The following is a 21,324-nucleotide window of genomic DNA, read 5'->3' as shown; positions in this document are numbered from 1 at the left end:
ACATATGCTTTTGGTTTCTACCATTTACTAGGCTTTAGTATGGAAATTCAAGAAATGCCATTGGGTTGAGGTTGATAAAATCTTGATAAGTTTTCTACGGGCTGAAGATGGCAATAAGAGGAAGGTACACTATGTATAGTGGAATGCCTTGAAGATACCTAAAGCTTAAGGCCCATCTGATGTACGTGTAATGAATTCTGTACTTTTGAGTAAGTGGTCACATAGGTTACTGGATTGCTCTTCTCCTTGGCTTGATATAACTAAGTGGCTTGTTGGTAGGGGGCATGGGACATAGGTGAGTTCTCAGGGCTTCTTGGATTGGTATGCAAAAGTGGTTTGAATTCCCACTCAAATTCACTTGTTCAGATATCATTGTAGGTTTGATTGCAGCTTGAAAGAATATTGGTTCTTTATTGGTAGAATTGGAGATAACTTTGGAATGAGAGAGCGGTGAATTGGAGATAGCTGGAGTTTGTAAAGATAACCTTTCGGTTGACACAAGAAAGTTATTGTGCTTGTAGGGAAGTTATCATAATTGAGAGGAGATGGTAAGATTTAAAGTTAGCACGCACGCACACGCACGCATGCGTACACACACAAATATGAATATAAATTTGAATATGAATAAATATAAATATAACTATAACTATAATTATAAATATATAATTGTACATATAAATATAAATATTATTTGAAGAAAAAAATAACTATAACTATAAATACAAATCAATAAACAAATAAAAATAAAAATAATTATATGTGTGTGTGTGTGTGGAAGGTGGTGCCCATAGGGAATCCTGCTAGGTTCTCATCTATGGTGGCGGCTCTTTGGCCCTGTCTTAGGGCTGTTGTGAGTTTAGCATTGTGGGAAGCTAAGAAATTGTTGGTTTTCCATGGAGGTCTGTTTTGGTGACAAAGGGAATATGGGGTCCTCATTGAGTTAAAGAGCTTTACTCTGAGATATGAGTTTGGTAGGATTGCTTGATAGGTTCCAGTTTGGTTGAAGCCAATCGAGTTTTACTCTAGTGTGATGTACTCTTGCTACGATATAGCATAGGCCACAGGTTGTAAACCCACAATTGGTAAACCCCTTGTAGTTGGTTCTTTGTTTGTAATTAGTCCTTCTAACCAGCTAGATAATATAAGAATCTATTTTCTTGAAACAAAAACTCTTTTACAATAATTTCTTTGAACATAAGACCCTACGAGTGGGTAAAGGATGTCTTGACGTCAAATCCTCCCTTGCATGAAAATTCGAAGCTATCCATTTGACCTTAGCTTATGGAATAAGGGTGTTTACACACTAAGTGCCTCCCTTGCCCATGACGTCAACCCCTTGCCTATGTGTAATTTTGGCTTAGAAAGGGATTTAAACCTTGCACCCTCCATCAGGAAGTGTAACAAAGTGGGCCATCATGCTTGCTTGTCATCATTACTTCCTTTAAAAAAAAACTTTCTTTTTTAAAAACGTAATGTGGACTTACTGTGTAACCACACAGTGCCCGCCCCTTCTCTCAAAGGGCCTTTAACGTACGCAAATGGGAATTTACAGGCCCTAAATTTGAAGGAGGCAATGCTCTTCAAAGGGGGGTTTGCCCTTCTTGAGAAGGGCAATAGAGATATGAAACTTCAAAAAGAATTGCCACATTGGGAAAAATTCCTTGTAGTGCCCTTAAAAAATGATCGAAAGCATCTTAACTAGGATACCATTCAAATTTGAGGCGTCATTGATGATTTAAGGTGTACGGAATCGGCTCCAGGAGTTGATTCCCAGGAGGAAACCGAGCACACTGACGATAGATCGGTGGGTGGTTGGGAGCTGATTGCCCCACTTTCCAATCGAAAATCGACGACTAGAGCCAATTTTCGGCTATTGACGGCTTGGGGAGCCGGCATCGACCCGATGCATGACGTAAATCGAATGGTGGATTGTTTTTGATCGGTGAGTGTACGTTCGCTGCACCGCATGTGTTATTTTGGATCGTTGATTGCAATTGTAGATCTAAGGGCTGTAAGGCGGCACTTCTTGCGAGCCCTTAGATCCGTTAGATCATTGGATCTAGGCCATCAAAAAGTCACATCAAGTGGATCGAACGATGGTTATTAGGCAGTGATCGCAAGCCGTCCGTTGGGATATGGTAACCAATAAAGTTGACCAGTTGTTGGTAATAAAGGCAGTCAAATCCCATGGCACTTATTCCCATTTTGCAAAAAGTTTGATCCTACGGCTGGGATCTCGCCTCTGACGACCCGAGCCATTGACGGTTGGGTTCATATCATCCGATGGCTTGTGTGCAGGGTTGCTATCCTTGTTGGCCCAATAGGAGGGACGGGCTCGGACATTGACACAAAAGATTCCGACCCATGCACTCCATGGCCAACTCTTCCAACATGTACATGATTGGACCCTTCCATCTCCTCCAACTACTACACCAATCACAGAGTCTTGTGCAAAGTATATGCCTATTGGAGACTCACAGGGTCCAGTGAGACACTTTGACGTGCATTTTTTGACCCTTTTGCAGGTTGTGAAATAATCTAGGATGGTGTGAACCACCACACCCGGCGGGCATTCTCCATTTCCTAGCACGCCACGGTGACTTAACCGGGCATGGAGGCGGTCTCCAATTATATTTCCTGGGCATCCTAACTTAACCAATACGTAGTGTGGACTTAACCAATGCCTAGTACAACTACCATGTTCCTCACTCACTTTCATTGTATTTTGAGCTTTGCAAGGTCTGGCTATGGCGTCCGTTTCGGCCAAGAGGTTCTATGCTACTACCATGGAGAGCTCTCCTAACATGGAAGAGGCCAAGCGTCGCGTCTTCGCTTTCTTTAAACAGAATTGTAGAGCCCTTCCCAAGCTTATGGACATTTATAATCTGCACGAAGTCATCACTCGTAGCGAACTTCGATCCAAAATTGCATCCCAATTTCGTAAGCATGCGGATGTCGACAATCCCAAGGTGCGTCTCTTTTTAGTAATTCATGCTCATTTTGACAAATGAAAACTGGTTGCGTTGTAGAGCTTACCTGGTATTGGCCGGCATTGTGTAAAAAAATGGTCTGAAATCCATAAGGCGTTATGCAATTTATTCACTGAAACAATTATATGTTTCGCTTAGGCCACGACGTGCCGCACTGATATTCCGATAAGATCTGACGTCTTGTGCGATCTTAGGGAATTACCTTACTCAATGTCGTTCAAAGCAAAGAATGTGGCACTGCCTCTTGGTTCTTTCTAGTCTTTGCTGCATTTACGAAGCGGGGTTTAAGTTCTCATCACGATCTCTTGCTGAAGCCAACCACCATACGATAACGTCTGACTCCTCCATTGGTGCGCTTGAATTTTGTGGTATGGTGTCCTGAATGACTGCGCTTCCAGGCAAGTGATTCGAGTGGTTGATATTTCGAAGGATGGTCTGTTCCCAAGGGATTTAATATGACGTACATGGACACTGCTGACAAGAAAGTATGACACTTGTCTGTCCTACTTTGCCCCCTTCTCTCACAGATGTCAAGGCTTTTTGAAGCTCTTTTTTATAGTACCTAATAGCTATATTTGGATAAGAGGCGTGGCACGTCGTGTATTACATATTATAAAAATTACCTAGGAGCTGGAATGCAAAGCAGAATATGGTGACAGGACTTCCCAAGCTTTACCCACATTCTTCTATCTGCATAGCTTGCCTTGAGGGTAAGCAATATTGGGAGGCCCTTTCCACAAAGCCAGAACAGGAACATTGCACCCTTGTTTAGGCACATGTCCACAAGATCCTTTGGTGGGTGGCAGTATTTTCTCACATTTATAGGCAAAGGGTGTGGGTGTACTTTCTAGAGCAGAAATCAGATGCCTTTAGGAAGCTCAAGAGTGGCTAGGAGAGATGGAACAGGAGAGTGGGACCAAGTGAAAACTGTCCCAACATGGTATATCTAGATGGTGCAAGAATCCAAAGTGACAGACATTCCAGACTCTAGTGATCATTCACAATGCATTCAGAATTGAGCTCAAGAACTTGTTGGATATACAGCTTTGATGTCACATGATCGGAGCCTAGCACTTTTGAGGAGGCAGCTCAATATCTAGCATGGATGGCAGCCATGGAGTCTGAGATTGACTCCATAGAGAAATTAGACCTTGTTGCAAGTCATTTAGGTACCAAGCAGATGTTTAGGGCCAAGTACAAGTCTGACGGCACCGTGGACAAATAGAAGGCCAAATTGGTGGCAAAGGGGTATGCCCAAGATGAGGGGTTGGACTATGATGAGACTGTTGCTCCTATCGAGCATGTGACAACCATTCAGACATTGTTGTCTTTGGCAGCCCTCATGGTTGGCCACATTGCAGATGGACGTGAAGTCCGCATTCTTAAATGGGAATATAAAGGCAGATGTTGAGTGGCAATCCAAGCTTTGAGGTTAAGGGGAAGTAGTTGGTGTGCAAGGTGAAGAAGTGTTGTACGGGCTGAAACAAGCTCTGAGTGCATTGAATGGAAAGGGAAAGGGTGCATTAGAGTGCATTGAATGGTAGGTGCATGGGTCATAGGCTAAGGGTAGGTGTAAATGGGAAGATGGAACTTGAGTGATCTCAAGGGACATTAATGAAAGGGTATCACCCTTTCATTGTGAATCTCACGTTGCATTCTCTCTACCACATTGCATTCATCGGTCATCTCTCTCCCACCTTGCATGTAGGTCGAAAAAGAAACAAGTACTCTCACGAGGGCGCTCTTCCCCATTGGAGGGCCAATCGGCATTCAAATTCTGCATGCATTGCACACATTTGCATTTTCGAAAAGTGTGGATCTTCACATTTGGTATCAGAGCGGCGACGATCCACGAGCGGGACGAGAAGAGGGCGACAATTGCGAACGACGGAAGTCGCAAGAGAGGTTGCGGAAAAGGATCACGACTGACCGATCTCGAGGTTCTGAGACAAGGGATTTTTCTGAAAAATTCTGGCCTTCAACGGTGAACGGGGTGTCCTCACGGGGTGGATCCCCCACCCCATGTGAATGTACCCTTAAACCGTGAGAAAAAGGGATCCCCGTTCTACCCAACGGGAAGTCGGATCGGAATAAGATTTTAAGGGAGTGATCCACCCATCAAGTACCCCTTATAACGGTATGTAGAGCTCCAATACCACGCTTAAGGACCTCACTTTTTCATTCTCTTTTGTTTATTTGACGTATTTTAGTAAGCACTGGGTTTGCCCAAGAGACTCCGCGGGTCTTTAGAAACCCAATATAGCTGCTTATGCTTGGGCACTGATGACGACATAAGTGTTGCTTTGCTTGCTAAGTATGTCTTCCTTTTGTTTTTCATAAAAGTTTTTGTTTACCTCTTTTTTCTTCTCTTTTATTTTCTTTGTAGATTTTTGATCTTTAGAACAACAAAAATTCTAAATTTGTATGATTGGACTTATTCTAGTCTTACAAAGGTATATCCTTTCCTTTGATTTCGAGCACAGTGGCTTGCTCAATGGTCTGGATGGAACCTTTTCGACTGAGAGTGTCTGCAACAGGGTTGTTTTTGCCGAGAACATACTCGATCATTCCCCCAAACTGCTGAAGCCACTTAAGGGCTTGGTGATGTGTCTTCACCGTGAAAGTCCGCCCGTATAGAAAAGGCTTCCAATGTTTTAATGCCTGGATGACACCAAGGAGCTCTCTATCATACATTGAATAGTTCTTTTTGGCATCATTAAGCTTTCTGCTGTAGTATGCCACGGGCCTATCCTCTTACTGTAAAATTGCCCCTATGGTGACATCGCTAGCGTCTGTGATTACCAGAAATGCATCATTCCAAGAGGCAATCTTCATAACTCGTGCTGTCGTGGCCAACCGTTGCAAGTTGTGGAAAGCCTGCAAAGCTTTTCCTGTGACTTGAACTTTTTGTTTGCGTGTCTTTACCCCCTTGAGTAAATCTGTAAGAGGGGATGCGTATGTTGAGAAACCCTCCATGTGCAAGCTGTATGCTTGACACAAACCCACAAAGGAGACGATTATAAAGAAAATACTTGGAGACAAATAAAACAATACTGAAGACAATCAATGGCTGAAGAAGATATATATATCACAAACGGAACTTAGTACAAGTGAAGAGAAGCTCTGGAGGAAACAAACTTCAGTCCTGACAACTGTAGTGGACTTCTGCACTAGCTCCACAAGTTGGAACTGAACCAAATCTGAGACAGCAAACTGATGAAGGGGTTGCTGCAGATTTGGAATAGAAAGAACAGAATCTGGAGCGGAAGTTGGAGGTAGATCTGGAGCAGAAGTTGAGGGCAGATCTTGGAGCAGAAGTTGGGACAGATCTGAAGCTAAACGAAGGCAGATCTGGAGCAGAAATTGGAGCTGATCTGATGCAGAAAGGAGAGCAGAACTGAAGCAGAAAGGAAGGCTGTTCTGGAGCAGAAAAGAGGGCAGATCTGGAGCTGAAAAAGGGAACAGATCTGGAGCAGAAAGGAGGACAGATCTGAGCAGAAAGGAGGGGCAGATCTGGGGCAGAAAAGAGGGCAGATCTGGAGCTGAAAAAGGGGACAGATCTGGAGCAGAAAGGAGGACAGATCTGAGCAGAAAGGAGGGGCAGATCTGGGGCAGAAAAGAGGGCAGCAGAGGAGGCAGCCAGGAGGCAGAAGTTGAGGCAGCAGAGGAGGCAGCCAGGAGGCAGAAGTGGCTCAGGGTGTGCAGGAACCTCTGGAGCTGGAGGAGAGATGATATATAAATACCTAGCCCCCCCCCCCCTTTAAATAGGAAGGGGCAGAAAAGTCGGTCAACCAGCAGGTTGACCGACCTGGTCAGATTTGACCGACCAGGTCAATCTGGTCGGCCAGATCTGGTCAGACCAGAAAAAAAACATTTTTTAAATAATTTTTTATTTTGTTTCTCCTCTGCACCGGGGCTTTTGACATTTCTTTGGTTGTGGTTTTTGCCTCCGATTCGGGGTTTCTTTGACAGGATTTGGAGAGGCACCAGTGGTGTTTGTACCTGTTTATCTGGTCCTGGAGAATTGGAGATTGCCTGGCTTAACACCCCCTCTCAATGTCCAATGCAGACAGGAGAAGCAAAGAGGTGTTCCATGAGTGATCTATCATCTTCATCAGCCTTTTTTTTTTTTTTTGGGGGTTTTCATTTAGATGGAGATGCCTACAGAGTAGGTTTTCATCTTCACTAAATGCCCAGATGATGGTACAAAAAAAAAGAAAGACTTGAAGGAGTGCCCTTGCAGGGGATTTGTTCACTTCCTTAAGTACACAAAGAGAAAAAAACTGTTAAAGAGGAGGAGGTAAACCAATCCCCAACCGTGGGCAGAGATGCTCAAGAGTAGGGCGATTAACCGGCTTGGTAAGAATATCAGCATGATTATCGGCAGCTGGAACATAGATCAACCGAATAGTACCTAATTCCACTTGCTCGCGAGTAAAATGAAAGTGAACACCGACATGTTTGGTGCGGTTGGAAAAAATGGGATTGCCTGCGAGAGCAATGGCACTTTTGTTGTCGACGTAGAGGATCGTGGGTTCAGTACAAGGAAAGTGCAATTTTGCCAAAAACTGTCGGAGATATATGGCCTCTGTGGTACAATCATACAAGGCCCGGTATTCAGCCTCAGTAGAAGAACCAGCAACAGTCTCTTGTTTACGGCTAGACCAAGAAACAGGTGCCGAGCCAAACGAGAAAATATAGCCGCCATGAGAACGACGATTGTCCGGGTCACCAGCCCAGTCGGAATCAGTGTATCCCTGTAGGGTTAGTCCTGGTCTGAAATGTAAACCATAAGAGTAAGTACCACGAATGAACCGCAAGATACGAATACATGCATGCCAATGAGTGAGCTTGGGTTCATTAAAATACTGACTGAGAATAGAGACGGAGTAAGCAAGATCAGGACGAGTGTGAAGGAGCCAGAGGAGTTTGCCAACAACCTGGCGATAGAGATGTTCATCAAAGGGAGGAGACTCCAAGTCTTTTGAGAGCTTTACGGTGGGATCTAAGGGAGTGGCAGCCAGCTTAGGCTCATGAGGAATGATTTGATCAAGGAGTTGAAGAGCATATTTCTGTTGAGAAACAAAAGTACCACCAGAATGTTGTACAACTTCCATGCCTAAGAAATAGGAGAGCCGACCAAGATCAGTCATTTCAAAAGTGATGCTGAGTTGAGTTTTAATGTACTGAAGTGTAGTGGGAGTGGAGCCTAAAAGCAAAAGATCATCGACATAGAGTAAAATAAAGCAGACCCCCTCTGACGAATGATGGATATATAAATTTGGATCAAAGGGAGTAGAATGAAAACCATTAGTTTTGAGGAAGGTGTCTATCCGGTGGAACCATGATCGAGGTGCTTGTTTGAGACCATAAAGAGCTTTGCGGAGACAGAAAACCTTATTTTCATGGCCAGGAGGAGAAAAACCTGGTGGGGGAGTCACATAGACTTCTTCATCAAGGTAGCCATTGAGAAAGGCACTCTTGACATCCATTTGATAGATAGTCCAGTGGTGATGAGCAGCTAAGGCAAGAAGAAGACGAAAGGAAGTTAACCGAGCAGTAGGGGCAAAGGTTTCCTCATAATCGATACCATGTTTTTGGCGGAATCCTTGCACTACTAAGCGGGCTTTGTATTTGTCCAGGGTGCCATCGGCTTTGAGTTTTGTTCGGAAGATCCACTTGGTTCCTCTGACCTTTTTGTGAGTGGGTCGATTGACCAAGATCCAGGTCTGATTGCGATCAATACTTTCAAGCTCCTGTTCCATAGCACGATGCCACGCAGGATTTTTAACTGCTTCCTGCCAAGTGGCAGGTTCAGAATGTATGATATAGGCCGTGGTAAAAAAAGAGGCAGTGGCAGTAGAAGAAGTTATTCGAGTAGAGCGGCGAGGACCAGAAGGAGGAAGTTCGACAGGAATAATCCCGGAATCCTTCATAGTTTGACGATACCAGCGTGGCAGTGGGTCGTGAGGAGAAGCAATGGGTGGGGGGAGAGATGTTTCGGGAGGAGAGGAAGGAATTTCGGGTGGAGAATTGTCGGAGGGAACTGGAGTGGAGACGTCATCAGTAGAGAGAATAGAGGAATTTTTAAGCACTGCTCTTTCATCGAAGACCACATCTCGGCGAACCAAAACTTTGTTTGTACGAGGATCAAATAATCGATAAGCTTTGGCTTCTGCCGAGTAGCCAACTAGAAGAAAAAGTTCAGCACGAGGTTCGAGTTTACCGCGAGTATCATTGGGAGTATGAGTGTACGCGCGGCAACCAAAGATTCGAAGATGAGAAATAGAAGGACGATAGCCATAAAAGGCCTCAAAAGGCGTCATGTTCAGGATGGGTTGAGTAGGACAGCGATTAAGGATATAGACAGAAGTATTGACGGCTTCGGGCCAGAGACGTTCAGGCAACTCGGCTGCAAAAAGCATGGAACGGGCCATGTTCATGACAGTACGTTGTCGCCGTTCGACACGAGCATTTTGGGAAGGCGAATTTGGAGATGTAAGATGGCGTTGGATACCATGCTTTTGAAGGAATTGAGTGAATTCATGGGAAATGAATTCACCACCATTATCACTACGAGCAATCCCAATAGACTTGCCTGTTTGGTTCATAACCAAGCGAGCCCAAGTAGCAAAGAAAGAAAAAGTGTCGGATTTCTCTTTCATGAAAAACACCCATTGATAGCGAGAGTAATCATCCACAATTAAGAAGAAATAATGTGAACCATTGAGGGAAGGAACAGGAGATTTGCCACTAATATCGAGATGAATTAGACGCAAAATCTCACTGGCTCGAGAAGTGGAATGAGAAGGAAAAGGAGTGCGGCTTTGTTTACCTAATTGACAGGGATGACAAATATCTTTAGCGCGTGATAATTTAGGTAGGCCATCAACTAGATGATCCCGAGACATTTCATATAAAGAGTCATAGGACAAATGTCCCAGACGATAATGCCATAATCGTTCTATGTCAGTTGGATCTTTTAGGGTAGCATTACCGTAAAGCCGATGAAACTCAGAACCGCAAGGGGAGGGAGTCCCAGGAAATTGATTTATAAAGTACAGACCATTAGGTTGAGCATCACCTCGAGCTAGAAGGAGTCCCGAGGACTCATCTATGATGTCAACATGCATCTTTGTAAATAGCACTGTGCGACCAAGGAGGCAAAGTTGATGAACGGAAAGAAGATTGACCCCTAATTGGGGCACATAAAACACTTGATCCAATTGAGCAAGTTTGGGACCTTTGTCAGTATCAAAAGTTATTGAACCAACACCATGAATAGTAGCAACAGAGTTATTGCCACAACGAACTCCCCCTGTTGCCGGTTGGCGAGAAATGAAGAGATCAGGATGAGGGGTCATATGATGAGTGGCTCCACTATCCACAATCCAAGAAGATTTAGAGTCACATGAAAGAGTATGAAAAGCTGACCCAGATAAGGAAGAGGAGGAGTCAAGCTCGGTGATATGGATCAAGGCTTGAGAAGTGAAGTCTAGAGAATCTCCGGTGGACCAGTCAGACAGACCTTCAGGAGTTATAAAGGGAGGAGAAGGAGTGAAGTGATTAGTGACATGGCCCTGGGGTCTCCAGAGACCAGTGTTCGAAGGAGGAGGAGGAGGACCACCCCTAGGACGCCAACGAGGTGGCTGAGGAGTCGTGGTAGGGGGCTGTGGAGTCCAACGGGGTGGTTGAGGAGTCGTGGTAGGAAGCTGAGGAGTCCAACGGGGTGGTTGAGGAGTCATGGTGGGAGGCTGAGGAAGAAGGCCTTTGGCTTTGGAGCGACATTCATCGTCAATATGCCCAACTCTCTGGCAATGCTGACAAAACCTATTCTTTTTGGGAAGGGAGTGCCAGGCGGGTTTACTACTAGAGGGGTTAGGAGTAGGAGAGGGCTTTCCGGAGCTAGGTTGATCTTTTGGAATCCCGGAGAGAAGAGCCCCCTCTGAAGCAGGAATGCTATGTTTTTGGTGGACCTGAGAGTAAAGACGAGCATAACGCAAAAGTTGACATTCAAACTCATAAAAAGTAGGAAGAGAAGGTTGAGAAATGATTTGTTGCATAAAACTGAAATACTTGGGCGGAAGTTTATTTAAAAAGAAAGTAACTTGGTCATCCTCGGATTTGGGAGGACCAGTTGTGGCAAATTCAGCAACTAACCGCCGGTAATCGGCTAGTTTAACCTTGAGATCATCGTCAGCAAGAATCTGGAATTGTTGGAGATCATGGTCAAGATTGATACGACGAGTACGATCTCGAGCTGCATAGCGGTCAGTGAGATGTGCCCATCGCTCAGAGGCAAGATCAAAATGCTGTAATTGAGAGTGAAATTCAGGTAAAAGACCTTGCATAATTTCAACAATGGCAGTGGCATTACGATGTCGCCACGAACGAACTACCTGAGGAGGATAAACATGAGGATCAGGTGGCGATTCGGTACCTTGAACGAGTTCCCATAGGTCTTGAGAATCAAGCACATGGCGCATAAGATTTGACCATGTGGTATAATTAGACCCGTTAAAACGAGTCATATCAGTGAAAGCATGTTTGGTTGTTGCAGAGACAAGGTGAGGGGAAGAAATAGAATGATAGGGAGAAGCAACCGGTGGAGGCAGAAGAGAATTGGGAATAGTAGCAGAGTGAGAAGAAGGGAGAGGTGGCATCACCGGAGGAATAAAGGAATTTGAAAAAGGTCCTGAGGGGGAGGGATGAATATGAGAGGCGGGATAAGACATGAGAGGTGAAAAAGAGGCAGCGGGAGAGATAGAGGGAAATAAACTATAGGAATCCAGTGGCATGGGAGAAGGAGGAGGATGAGAAACCACTGGAGGAAAGATGGCAGCGGAAGAGATGAGAGGTAAGGGAGGGAGGGAGGGATGTGAACCGAAAGCAAACTCATTGTCAGACGCATTTCTCCCTTCTCGTCTGCGAGTGTTCACATGCATGTATGGATCTGTGTCCTCGTGATTACTTGTTCCTATGCCTTGCATAACAGAAGGAGTTGCACTAAGGGAATAGGGCATCATACCTTGCACTGATTCTTGTGGAATAGGCACTGTCGAATAATCCAATGTTCTCATGCCGGCCTGTCCTCTTTCGTCAGGGGATACTTGTTCTTCGTTGGCACCGAACTTGAGATGTTGCTCAGCTTCTTCTGAGTTGAATAAAGGTCCTTGTTGACGTATTGGAGAGAACCGTGGAGAGGTAGAGGCACGAGGTGTGCGGGTACCTGCTTCAAGTTCCTTCCATTTCTGGAATTCAGCAAATTCTTTAAAGAGTTTGGAGAGGTATCCATCACCTTCAATCCTAGCAGACTCTCTCTCGACATATGTCGAAGGTGATGGTTGAATAGAGGTTGATTCAGGCTGAGATCGCTTCGGAGAAGAGGGAGAAGACATCTTCAGGTGATGATTTATCTTCCAAGCTTTCCAAATCAAGGCTCAGGTGTCGATTGGCACACCTGGCTCTGATACCATATAAAGAAAATACTTGGAGACAAATAAAACAATACTGAAGACAATCAATGGCTGAAGAAGATATATATATCACAAACGGAACTTAGTACAAGTGAAGAGAAGCTCTGGAGGAAACAAACTTCAGTCCTGACAACTGTAGTGGACTTCTGCACTAGCTCCACAAGTTGGAACTGAACCAAATCTGAGACAGCAAACTGATGAAGGGGTTGCTGCAGATTTGGAATAGAAAGAACAGAATCTGGAGCGGAAGTTGGAGGTAGATCTGGAGCAGAAGTTGAGGGCAGATCTTGGAGCAGAAGTTGGGACAGATCTGAAGCTAAACGAAGGCAGATCTGGAGCAGAAATTGGAGCTGATCTGATGCAGAAAGGAGAGCAGAACTGAAGCAGAAAGGAAGGCTGTTCTGGAGCAGAAAAGAGGGCAGATCTGGAGCTGAAAAAGGGAACAGATCTGGAGCAGAAAGGAGGACAGATCTGAGCAGAAAGGAGGGGCAGATCTGGGGCAGAAAAGAGGGCAGATCTGGAGCTGAAAAAGGGGACAGATCTGGAGCAGAAAGGAGGACAGATCTGAGCAGAAAGGAGGGGCAGATCTGGGGCAGAAAAGAGGGCAGCAGAGGAGGCAGCCAGGAGGCAGAAGTTGAGGCAGCAGAGGAGGCAGCCAGGAGGCAGAAGTGGCTCAGGGTGTGCAGGAACCTCTGGAGCTGGAGGAGAGATGATATATAAATACCTAGCCCCCCCCCCCTTTAAATAGGAAGGGGCAGAAAAGTCGGTCAACCAGCAGGTTGACCGACCTGGTCAGATTTGACCGACCAGGTCAATCTGGTCGGCCAGATCTGGTCAGACTAGAAAAAAAACATTTTTTAAATAATTTTTTATTTTGTTTCTCCTCTGCACCGGGGCTTTTGACATTTCTTTGGTTGTGGTTTTTGCCTCCGATTCGGGGTTTCTTTGACAGGATTTGGAGAGGCACCAGTGGTGTTTGTACCTGTTTATCTGGTCCTGGAGAATTGGAGATTGCCTGGCTTAACAACGATCTCCTGTGTTGTCGTGGGGATAGTCCAACTTGTGATAGCTTGGATCTTCTCAGGGTCCAATCGAATCCCTTGAGCACTAATGATGTAGCCCAAATACTGAATTTTCAGTTGCATTGAGATATAGCTGGTTATCACGTAATAATTGTAGGGCACATCGCACATCCTTAATATGCTGCTCGGCTGTCGCGGAAAAGATAAGGATATCATCGAGAAAGATGAACATGCACTTCCCAATATACTCTACGAATACCTGAGACATCATCTTGTTGAATGTTGGTGGTGCATTCTTCATACCAAAGGGCATGATGACGAACTCGTAATGAGCTCGCTCAGTTTGGAAAGCTGTCTTTGGGATGTCAACTTCAAAAATCCGAACTTGATGGTAGCCACTCTTGAGGTCAATCTTTGAAAAAAATCTTGCACTATTGAGTCTTTCCAAGATGTACTCGATGCGGGGCATAGGAAACTTGTTGCTTACCGTAAGCTTGTTGAGTGCTCTGTAGTCGACACATAGTCGTGCGGACTTATCCTTCTTTGCCACAAATAGAATGGGTGCAGCAAAAGGCGAAGAAGGTTTAATAAACATTGCGCGTAGTAATTGAGACAATTGCTGCTCTAACTCCCAATTGGAGGTGTTGAGTCCGGAAGTAGATCGATGCGATGGTCTTCCGGTTGGTTGGGAGGTAGCCTGTAGTGATTTGGCACTGGACATAGACAAGTGCACACATGGCACCCTTGCGGGCTGCGCGACCTGCTTGACTATGAGAGATTAATGGAATCCTTGGTATGCTTCGATCACCGCGTATCACGGCGGGCTCAGGTAAACCTTCCACAATCGTGAAGGTGTCTTGTCGCCAATCAGGCGTCGTAGCATGCTCATGGAACCACTGAATCCCGAGGATCATGTCGCACCCCATCAAAGGAGTCAATATAAAATCTCACGTAAACATGGCCTTTTGAACTGAAAAAGTGAACTGAATGGCCTTATGCGTGATGTGTGTGCGCAAGCCGGGCGTGAACCCGTCCACTGCAAGCTCATGAGGCACCAAGGTGCACCCCACTGTCTTGGCAAGCTGAGGGGAGATGGCATCTTCTGAACTCCCCATGTCGAACAGGATAATAAATTGATGCCCGTTAGCTGTGCCGTACGCTCGAATGAGTGCCTTCTTTTGACTTGAGAAGTTGCCCTCCTTCTTACCTTGAAAGACAACGTGGGAATGGCGTTCAAAGCAGGGAAGATGGCATTTGTAGCTGAGGATGGAGGCGGGGCTGGAAGAGCCAATACATTGGCGACAGACGAAGCAGGTACTTTCGTAGCCTTTTCGGCAAGCCACTTCGGACAATCTTTCTTACCATGCCCAGTGATGTGGTGGCAATGAAAGCAGCGATGTTCTTGGTGGTACCGCTTCTGCTCGTCGGGTTGTAGATAGCCTCCCGTAATACCTGCTTTAGCCTTCTCATCCGGAGTCATCTTTGGCTTGGACTCCTTTTGAGCAGAAGCTTGGTTGTCTTTCTTTTGGAACTGGTTGTCCTTCTTCTGATCGTTACCTGTTGTGTTGTTTGATTGCTGCGGGGCTTTGGAATCTTTCTGGACATGCTTGGGCTTTCCCCCGTTCAGCATCATCTCCTGATTCTGTGCGAAAGTTAGCGCCCGCTCGTAATCCGGCGGGTCGAAGTTCCGAATGGTAAAACGTATGTTCGTGTCCAATCCTTGAATGAATTGTTTCATTTTGGTGCTCTCCGTCACGCCCAACTGTTGCGCCAGCGTGATGACCTTGTTACTGTATGTCAACACCATTCTGGGCGAGACGAGCGAACTCATCCTCCACGTTAAGCATATATTGGGGTGGGAGAAAACGGGATTTGAGGTCGGCCATAAACATTGCCCAAACGAAATTTGTCTTAAACATTTTTGGGTCAGTATGCTCACTAGCCCAATGCTGCCACCAAGTCACCGCCTCACCTGTAAGATGAGGGGCTGCAAGGTGGACTTTATCTTGCTCATCTTGAATCCGGCTAACGGAAAATGAGCTACAAACTGATGAATAAATTGTAAAATTGTTGAATGGTGACACTTACCATCATACTTAACAAAATTTGGAGTGGACCGAGTGAGTGGTGTTACCTTTGTCGATGGCGAAGCTGTGGCGGAGACAGCCATTGCGCTCAAACTTGTCTGCATAACAGCTAACATCTGTTTGTGTTGGAGAAGCATCGCCTCTCGGTCTAGCTTTTGTTGCCTCTCTGCCTGGGCGAGCTCTGCGTGTCGTAGTGACTGCTCATTTTGTGTTCCTCATGCATCAACAAGAGCAGTTTTTCAAAATGTGTGGGATACTTTCTTCCAGTGGCTTTTCAGCTTCTTTTTCCTCCAGACGAGGTTTTGTCTGGTCCAGCTGTCTTCTGCTTTCTTCCAGTTGGGATGAATGTTCTTCGAGTTGCTGCAGCAGGACCCGATTCTGCTCTAGAAGGTTCGCCATCACTTCTTGAGCATTTGGCGGAAGCGTATCTTGTTGGTAGTCTTTCTCCTCTTCAAAGTCTTCGAGGTTGAAATCTTTTCCTGACCCTTCCATGGCGCTTGATTGTGTGTCCTTTCTGGATCTCAACACAACCATACACTCGCGGTAGTCAAGCTGGATACAAACCGAAGCTCTGATACCAATGTAACATGCAACGGTAATTTGATCGTGTAATTCACAGCAAGATCTTCTTTAAACCTTTAGCGAGGAATGAGCGTTGTTTACCATAGAGAGAGAAAGGAGATGAGGGTAGAGAGAGAGTAGAGTCGACAACCGATTTACCATAGAGAGAAAGGAGATGAGGGTAGAGAGAGAGTAGAGTCGACAACCGATTGGGTCCCAGTATCCACTGAGGGCCCCCTCCCCCAATCAGGGGAGAATTTGCTTTATACTTGGAGAACTGAGAAATACAAAGAACACTCTTCAAGAGAGCATGGAACGCGCTTCTGAAGAGCTCACTGTGCACACGTATAGACCCAAAGACCTGAGAGGCAACGCCGACCAGTACCGAGACCTTGATGCTGTCCACACTGATGATGTAGGATGCTTCTGCAAGGCAAGGGAGAGGCTTGTGCTGTCTACCGGAAATGCAGGGTTACTGCGTGAGTGAGAGAGTGATAGCTGAGAGTAACAGATACTGAGAGAGCTGAGATATGACTGAGAAACTAGAGCTAAGAAGTAGGCTGTGTAGCCTGTAAAGAAAACTGAGAAAAGCTGAGGAGACAGTGTCCAAACCTCTCTCCGTTTGCTGGTCCAAACCTCTGACTGTTGCGCTGCGTGGACACCTTCAGATCAGGCTGAACTGATGGCCAAGGGACTGAGGCTAGAGCAGGGCCAGAACTGAGGATCGCACATGGAGGCTGGAGTGGAGCTTGTAGGAGAGCTGAAGGCAGGAGCACTGAATGAGGAAAGAGGGCAGCCAAGGGGCCCTTTTATAGGGCTGGACTGAGCCAACCGAGTCGGTCTGTTTTACAGACTGGTTGGCCTACAACCAGCCTATAAAAAGCCCTCCCTGGCTTATTTGCCAGGGGAGTTTTTGGGCAGCCTTTGCAGGCTGCCTTCCCTGCTTACGTGTCCAGCCTTTTGGGACCCTAAAGGGACTCCCAACCTAGGCTAAGACCTAAACTATAAGATGGAAACACTTAACCTACTGTTCTCCAGTGGGTACTAGTGAACAAGAACTGACTTACTGACTTGACCTAAGGCTGAGAGACTGACCTACGTAGCTTGTGCCTGACTGTCCCTGGACAAGGGCTCACAAAGGGGTCACAGCATACGACAAAATCTCCTATCTGGGAACTATAATGCACTTGTCGATGTAGCCAGTGTGTCACCTTGCACCCAAGTGCAGGGGTGCATGTGACAAAGAACCAGGCATTTAAATATCTTTAGACCTCTCTTTGTGTGGGCTTGTAGGACTCCAGACACTGCCTAGGTCGGGTCTGCTATGTTGTATTGACACTGTTTGGTGTTATGGCACGTGAAGGTGAATGCTTTGGGGAGTGCATTTCTTATGTGCTATTCTTATAGTGTTCTTGGCTCTTTTCAGATGGACCAACGAAGATCCCATGCCTTACATACCCAGCAGAATGTTTCATTTTTAAGAAAGGCCTGCCTAGATGAAAATTATGACCTGTTTCTGTCACCCCATTCTCTTTTTTGGAAAAAAAATTCTAATGAGGAACATCTTCTCGGTCCTTGCTTTTTGTGCAGGTTATAGATATGCTTGTATTTAAAGGGCTGGAGGAATTGGAAAACATGATGTCACATTCGAAGCAGCGGCACCATGTCCTTTCTCAATACGTTGTCGGAAAAGAAGGCATGGTACAACCGGGAATTGTGGATCATGGGGAGTCAGAGTTTCTAAAAAAGTTCTACGTAAGTAATAGTACATAGCTGTAACATGCAATGAGCAAGTGCAGCGTTGCTGGTTGCAAGGTTTGGGAGGATACATCTATTCTGTTGGAATGCTCAGTACCTTGGTTTTTGCAACTAGTGCGTGCTACTTATTTGCCAAGCTCCTCCTGGATCAAGAATGAAAATTTCATAGAAAGATTGATTCTTCCCATTTCAAACCATGCCTGTTTCATAAAGGCCTTTTGTGTAGCTTTCACCATTATTCTATTAAATGTTTACAGCCACTGAAGGGTCAGTTGCTTGGACAAAGTAATTTGGGCATATGCTATTTACTGTATGCGTGAAATTGAGATGCTAATATAAGGGGGTGCACAAAGAGTATCCTTGACAATCACATTTAAGATATATGGTGGTGATTGGACTTTCGGCTGGTAGATGAAAGTTAATGCTGAAGGGAGATGCATGGGATAACTGGTTTACTTTTACCCATCTCGCTGAATCACACTCGCTAAGAATCGTTAATTGTCGTTTGAGCATGTTCTTTTGGCTTAGGGTTTATATAATCAATGAGTAAGTGTATGATGGTGTTACTATAAAAAGGCACGGTCAAGGGTAATATTTGTGTAAACTATAATCGGGCATGGTGAAATGTATTATTTGTCAAACTTTATAAAGTCAGGTTATGTTACATGTTTAGTTTGGATTTGAGTCGATATTGCAAAAGCCCTTGATGTAGATAATTGCAACAATCTTGTTCCTACTGCTGCTTACTGCTCTTGATGCTGGTGTTGTAGCTGTGCCCTATTGCCTTAGTCAACTCACTGTCACTTCATACATATTGTTAACTGTTTCTTGATGAAAGTACTGAACCCAAAATTTTTATCATAGCTTTACACACCAATAAAGACAGAGAGCTTGCCTAGAAAATGTGCCTTTCTTTGAATGTCTTGTTCACTTCGTTGAATACAGGGCACACCCTTCTAGCCTGTCAAAGGTTGAAATATAATAAAAGGCCCTTGTGAATTTTGTTCTGAATGAAGGCATGTTAATCTTAGCTTTCCATTTGTTGTTCATTTCTCTTAAACATTGTGTTTCCTTCACCCCTTTCCAAGAAGGGAGGGAGGGATCTTTGAGTAGACCTACCATATGCAATCTTTCTTTATTTTTGCTATGCACCCTTGCTAAGGTGCAACGTGCTTCATGATCAAGAGACAAACTTATGGAGACTTTCTTGCGAATGAAGGAGAGCAATTGTTCCCAAAACACATCAGCAACTCCCTGCATGACATCCATTGCTGCAAATTGAGAAGCATGCCCAAAGCATAATGGGGCTTGGATGCTACTTGCAAGCTTATCTTTTATCGTATCTAACGTGTGCTGCATGGACAAAGTGTTTGTATAAACCCATCAAGTGACACGTTCCATGACCCATCCTTGATATGATGACTTTAGAGAGTTAAAAGGTAGTCGACGTTGCTCATTTGGACTCAACTTTCTAGCTAGCTTTATCTTCTAGGTTGGAAATTCCCTTAATTGTTTTTTTAAAAGGTGCCCTAGATTGTTAATCTAGTTGTTATTTATATTAAAACAAAACATAAAACCCACTTGCCATCCTACAATGCTCACCAATGAGTCACCTCTCTCTCTCTCTCTCTCTCTCTCTCTCTCTCTCTCTCTCTCTCTCTCTCTGTCTCTCTCTCTCTTCTATGTGTCACATGTGTGTTTGAATCACGTTCTACATATATCAACTTCCTTCCATAGCAATTTGTTTTCGTCAATTTGAACTTCAAGCTTGTCAAATTTGATGCATTGGCCTATGCGTCAGTGTTGGTTGCATCGAGCATATGTGGAATGTTGGTCACAATTGTGTAGCATTGGGCATGTACGTCAAGCTTGTGGGTGAATTTGTGTTGGCTTGGCCAATGACTTTGCGTTGAGTGTCCATAACACTTTTGTTTGTGTTGGCTTGGCGAATGACTTGGTGTCCTCTCTCTCTCTCTCTCTCTCTCTCTCTCTCTCTCTCTCTCTCTCTCTCTCTCTCTCTCTCTCAATTATCTGACTTCGATCACACTCCCTAGAAGTGGAGAAAAAAGCATGGGAAGGAGTATCAAGGGAACAAAGACTCTGCCAGCTATGCAACTTAGATGAAGTGGAAAATGAGGCACATGTTCTTTTGACATGTTTGCGATATGAGCATCTAAGAGAAGATTTCAGCAATGTCACGCAACATCACAACAGTTTGCAGAGCTTGCTTTCCCATCCTCACCTCGCAGCCTTGGGCAATTGCATTACCAAGGTCCTTGCATACCGTGACCAATGTATTACACAGGTAGCAACATGCTAGCTGTCCACTCCACCCTTCTTCAAAGAAGGAGACTTTTTGTAACATTCCATTGGGTCCCATGGGTCGATTTCAGGCCCCCAGAGGATGATAATAATAGTTTCTTTCTTTCTTTCTCTCTCTCTCTCTCTCTCTCTCTCTCTCTCTCTCTCTCTTCTTCAATCCCAAATCAATCAACCTTAGCATGAGTTGTGGAAAAGGAAAATTATGAAGTATACCTTATACATAAGTATACATTGGGGCGAAGAGGTATTTTAATGAGGCTTTCTTTGAGCATTTGCATAGGTGGATGAAGGTGGTCACTCTTTAAGGAATCTTCTTTCAGAATCCTAATATAAAAATGCCCGTGTATATATTTTAAAATCTAGAAAACCTCGTAACATATAAAAAATCATCGTAAATACATGTTAAGCCTTCATGTGCACTAAGTTAAAAACTAATCAAGGACCACTCAACAAATTATAGCTTCAAGGAGAGAGAATTGACTAGCAACATAGCTTTGCTTGTAATAATGAGAGCATAAGAACATAATTGATATTTCAAGAGGCATCAATAAAAGCAAAGGGTACAACAAAAAGGCTTTTAGGAAATCATCTAGGCATAATGCTAGATTTTGGTCTAAGATACTCATGATAGATGAACCGCTCAGTATATGCCATGCACAAATAGAGAAAATCCTTGTTAGACGCCATGCATATAGTGCCATGGCAAGAGTAAGACTATCAAGCTCATGTATAGATACTTCACAATGGAATGAAGCCCATGCTCTTTGGGTGGTGTGTTCACTTCACTTTTGTGTTCTTGTGCACCCTCACTCTTAGTGTCCATGCTCCCTTAACATTATCAACATAGGATAACATGCTCTAACCTTGCAATCTCCCAACTTCTACTATCATCCCCTCCATCCCTTGCAATCTCCTAGTCTCTCTCTCCCTCCCTCTCTCCCTACTCTCCATTTCTCATATCTACTCTCCCCCTTAACTCCAAACCCCATTCTACTTTCACAGTCCTTCTCTCCCATCTCAATCTAATCATGTAACCCTCCAAATTCTAGATTATATTAGTCAATGCTTATTCACCTCAATCGACAAAAGAGACTAGCTCTCTGCTCTC

The 21,324-nt window shown here is 44.7% G+C and overlaps 1 protein-coding gene across 1 annotated transcript; it reads left to right on the top strand.

The window, feature by feature from the left end:
- Nucleotides 1-2,695: 2,695 nt before the first annotated feature.
- On the top strand, nucleotides 2,696-18,318 carry LOC147901098 (NADH dehydrogenase [ubiquinone] 1 alpha subcomplex subunit 6-like). Its single transcript, XM_087376292.1, has 2 exons — nucleotides 2,696-2,969; nucleotides 17,727-18,318. Exons 1-2 carry the CDS (start codon nucleotides 2,748-2,750, stop codon nucleotides 17,907-17,909), a joined length of 405 nt encoding a protein of 134 aa, XP_087232418.1. The 5' UTR covers nucleotides 2,696-2,747; the 3' UTR covers nucleotides 17,910-18,318.
- The last annotated feature ends 3,006 nt before the right edge of the window (nucleotides 18,319-21,324 follow it).

This window comes from Dipteris shenzhenensis, chromosome 6, assembly GCF_047967505.1.
Source record: "Dipteris shenzhenensis isolate YYH24624 ecotype China chromosome 6, Dip_SZ_1.0, whole genome shotgun sequence".
Lineage (NCBI taxonomy): Eukaryota > Viridiplantae > Streptophyta > Polypodiopsida > Gleicheniales > Dipteridaceae > Dipteris > Dipteris shenzhenensis.
The sequence above is the reverse complement of the archived record's forward strand: the minus strand, read 5'-3'. Positions and strand labels throughout refer to the sequence as shown.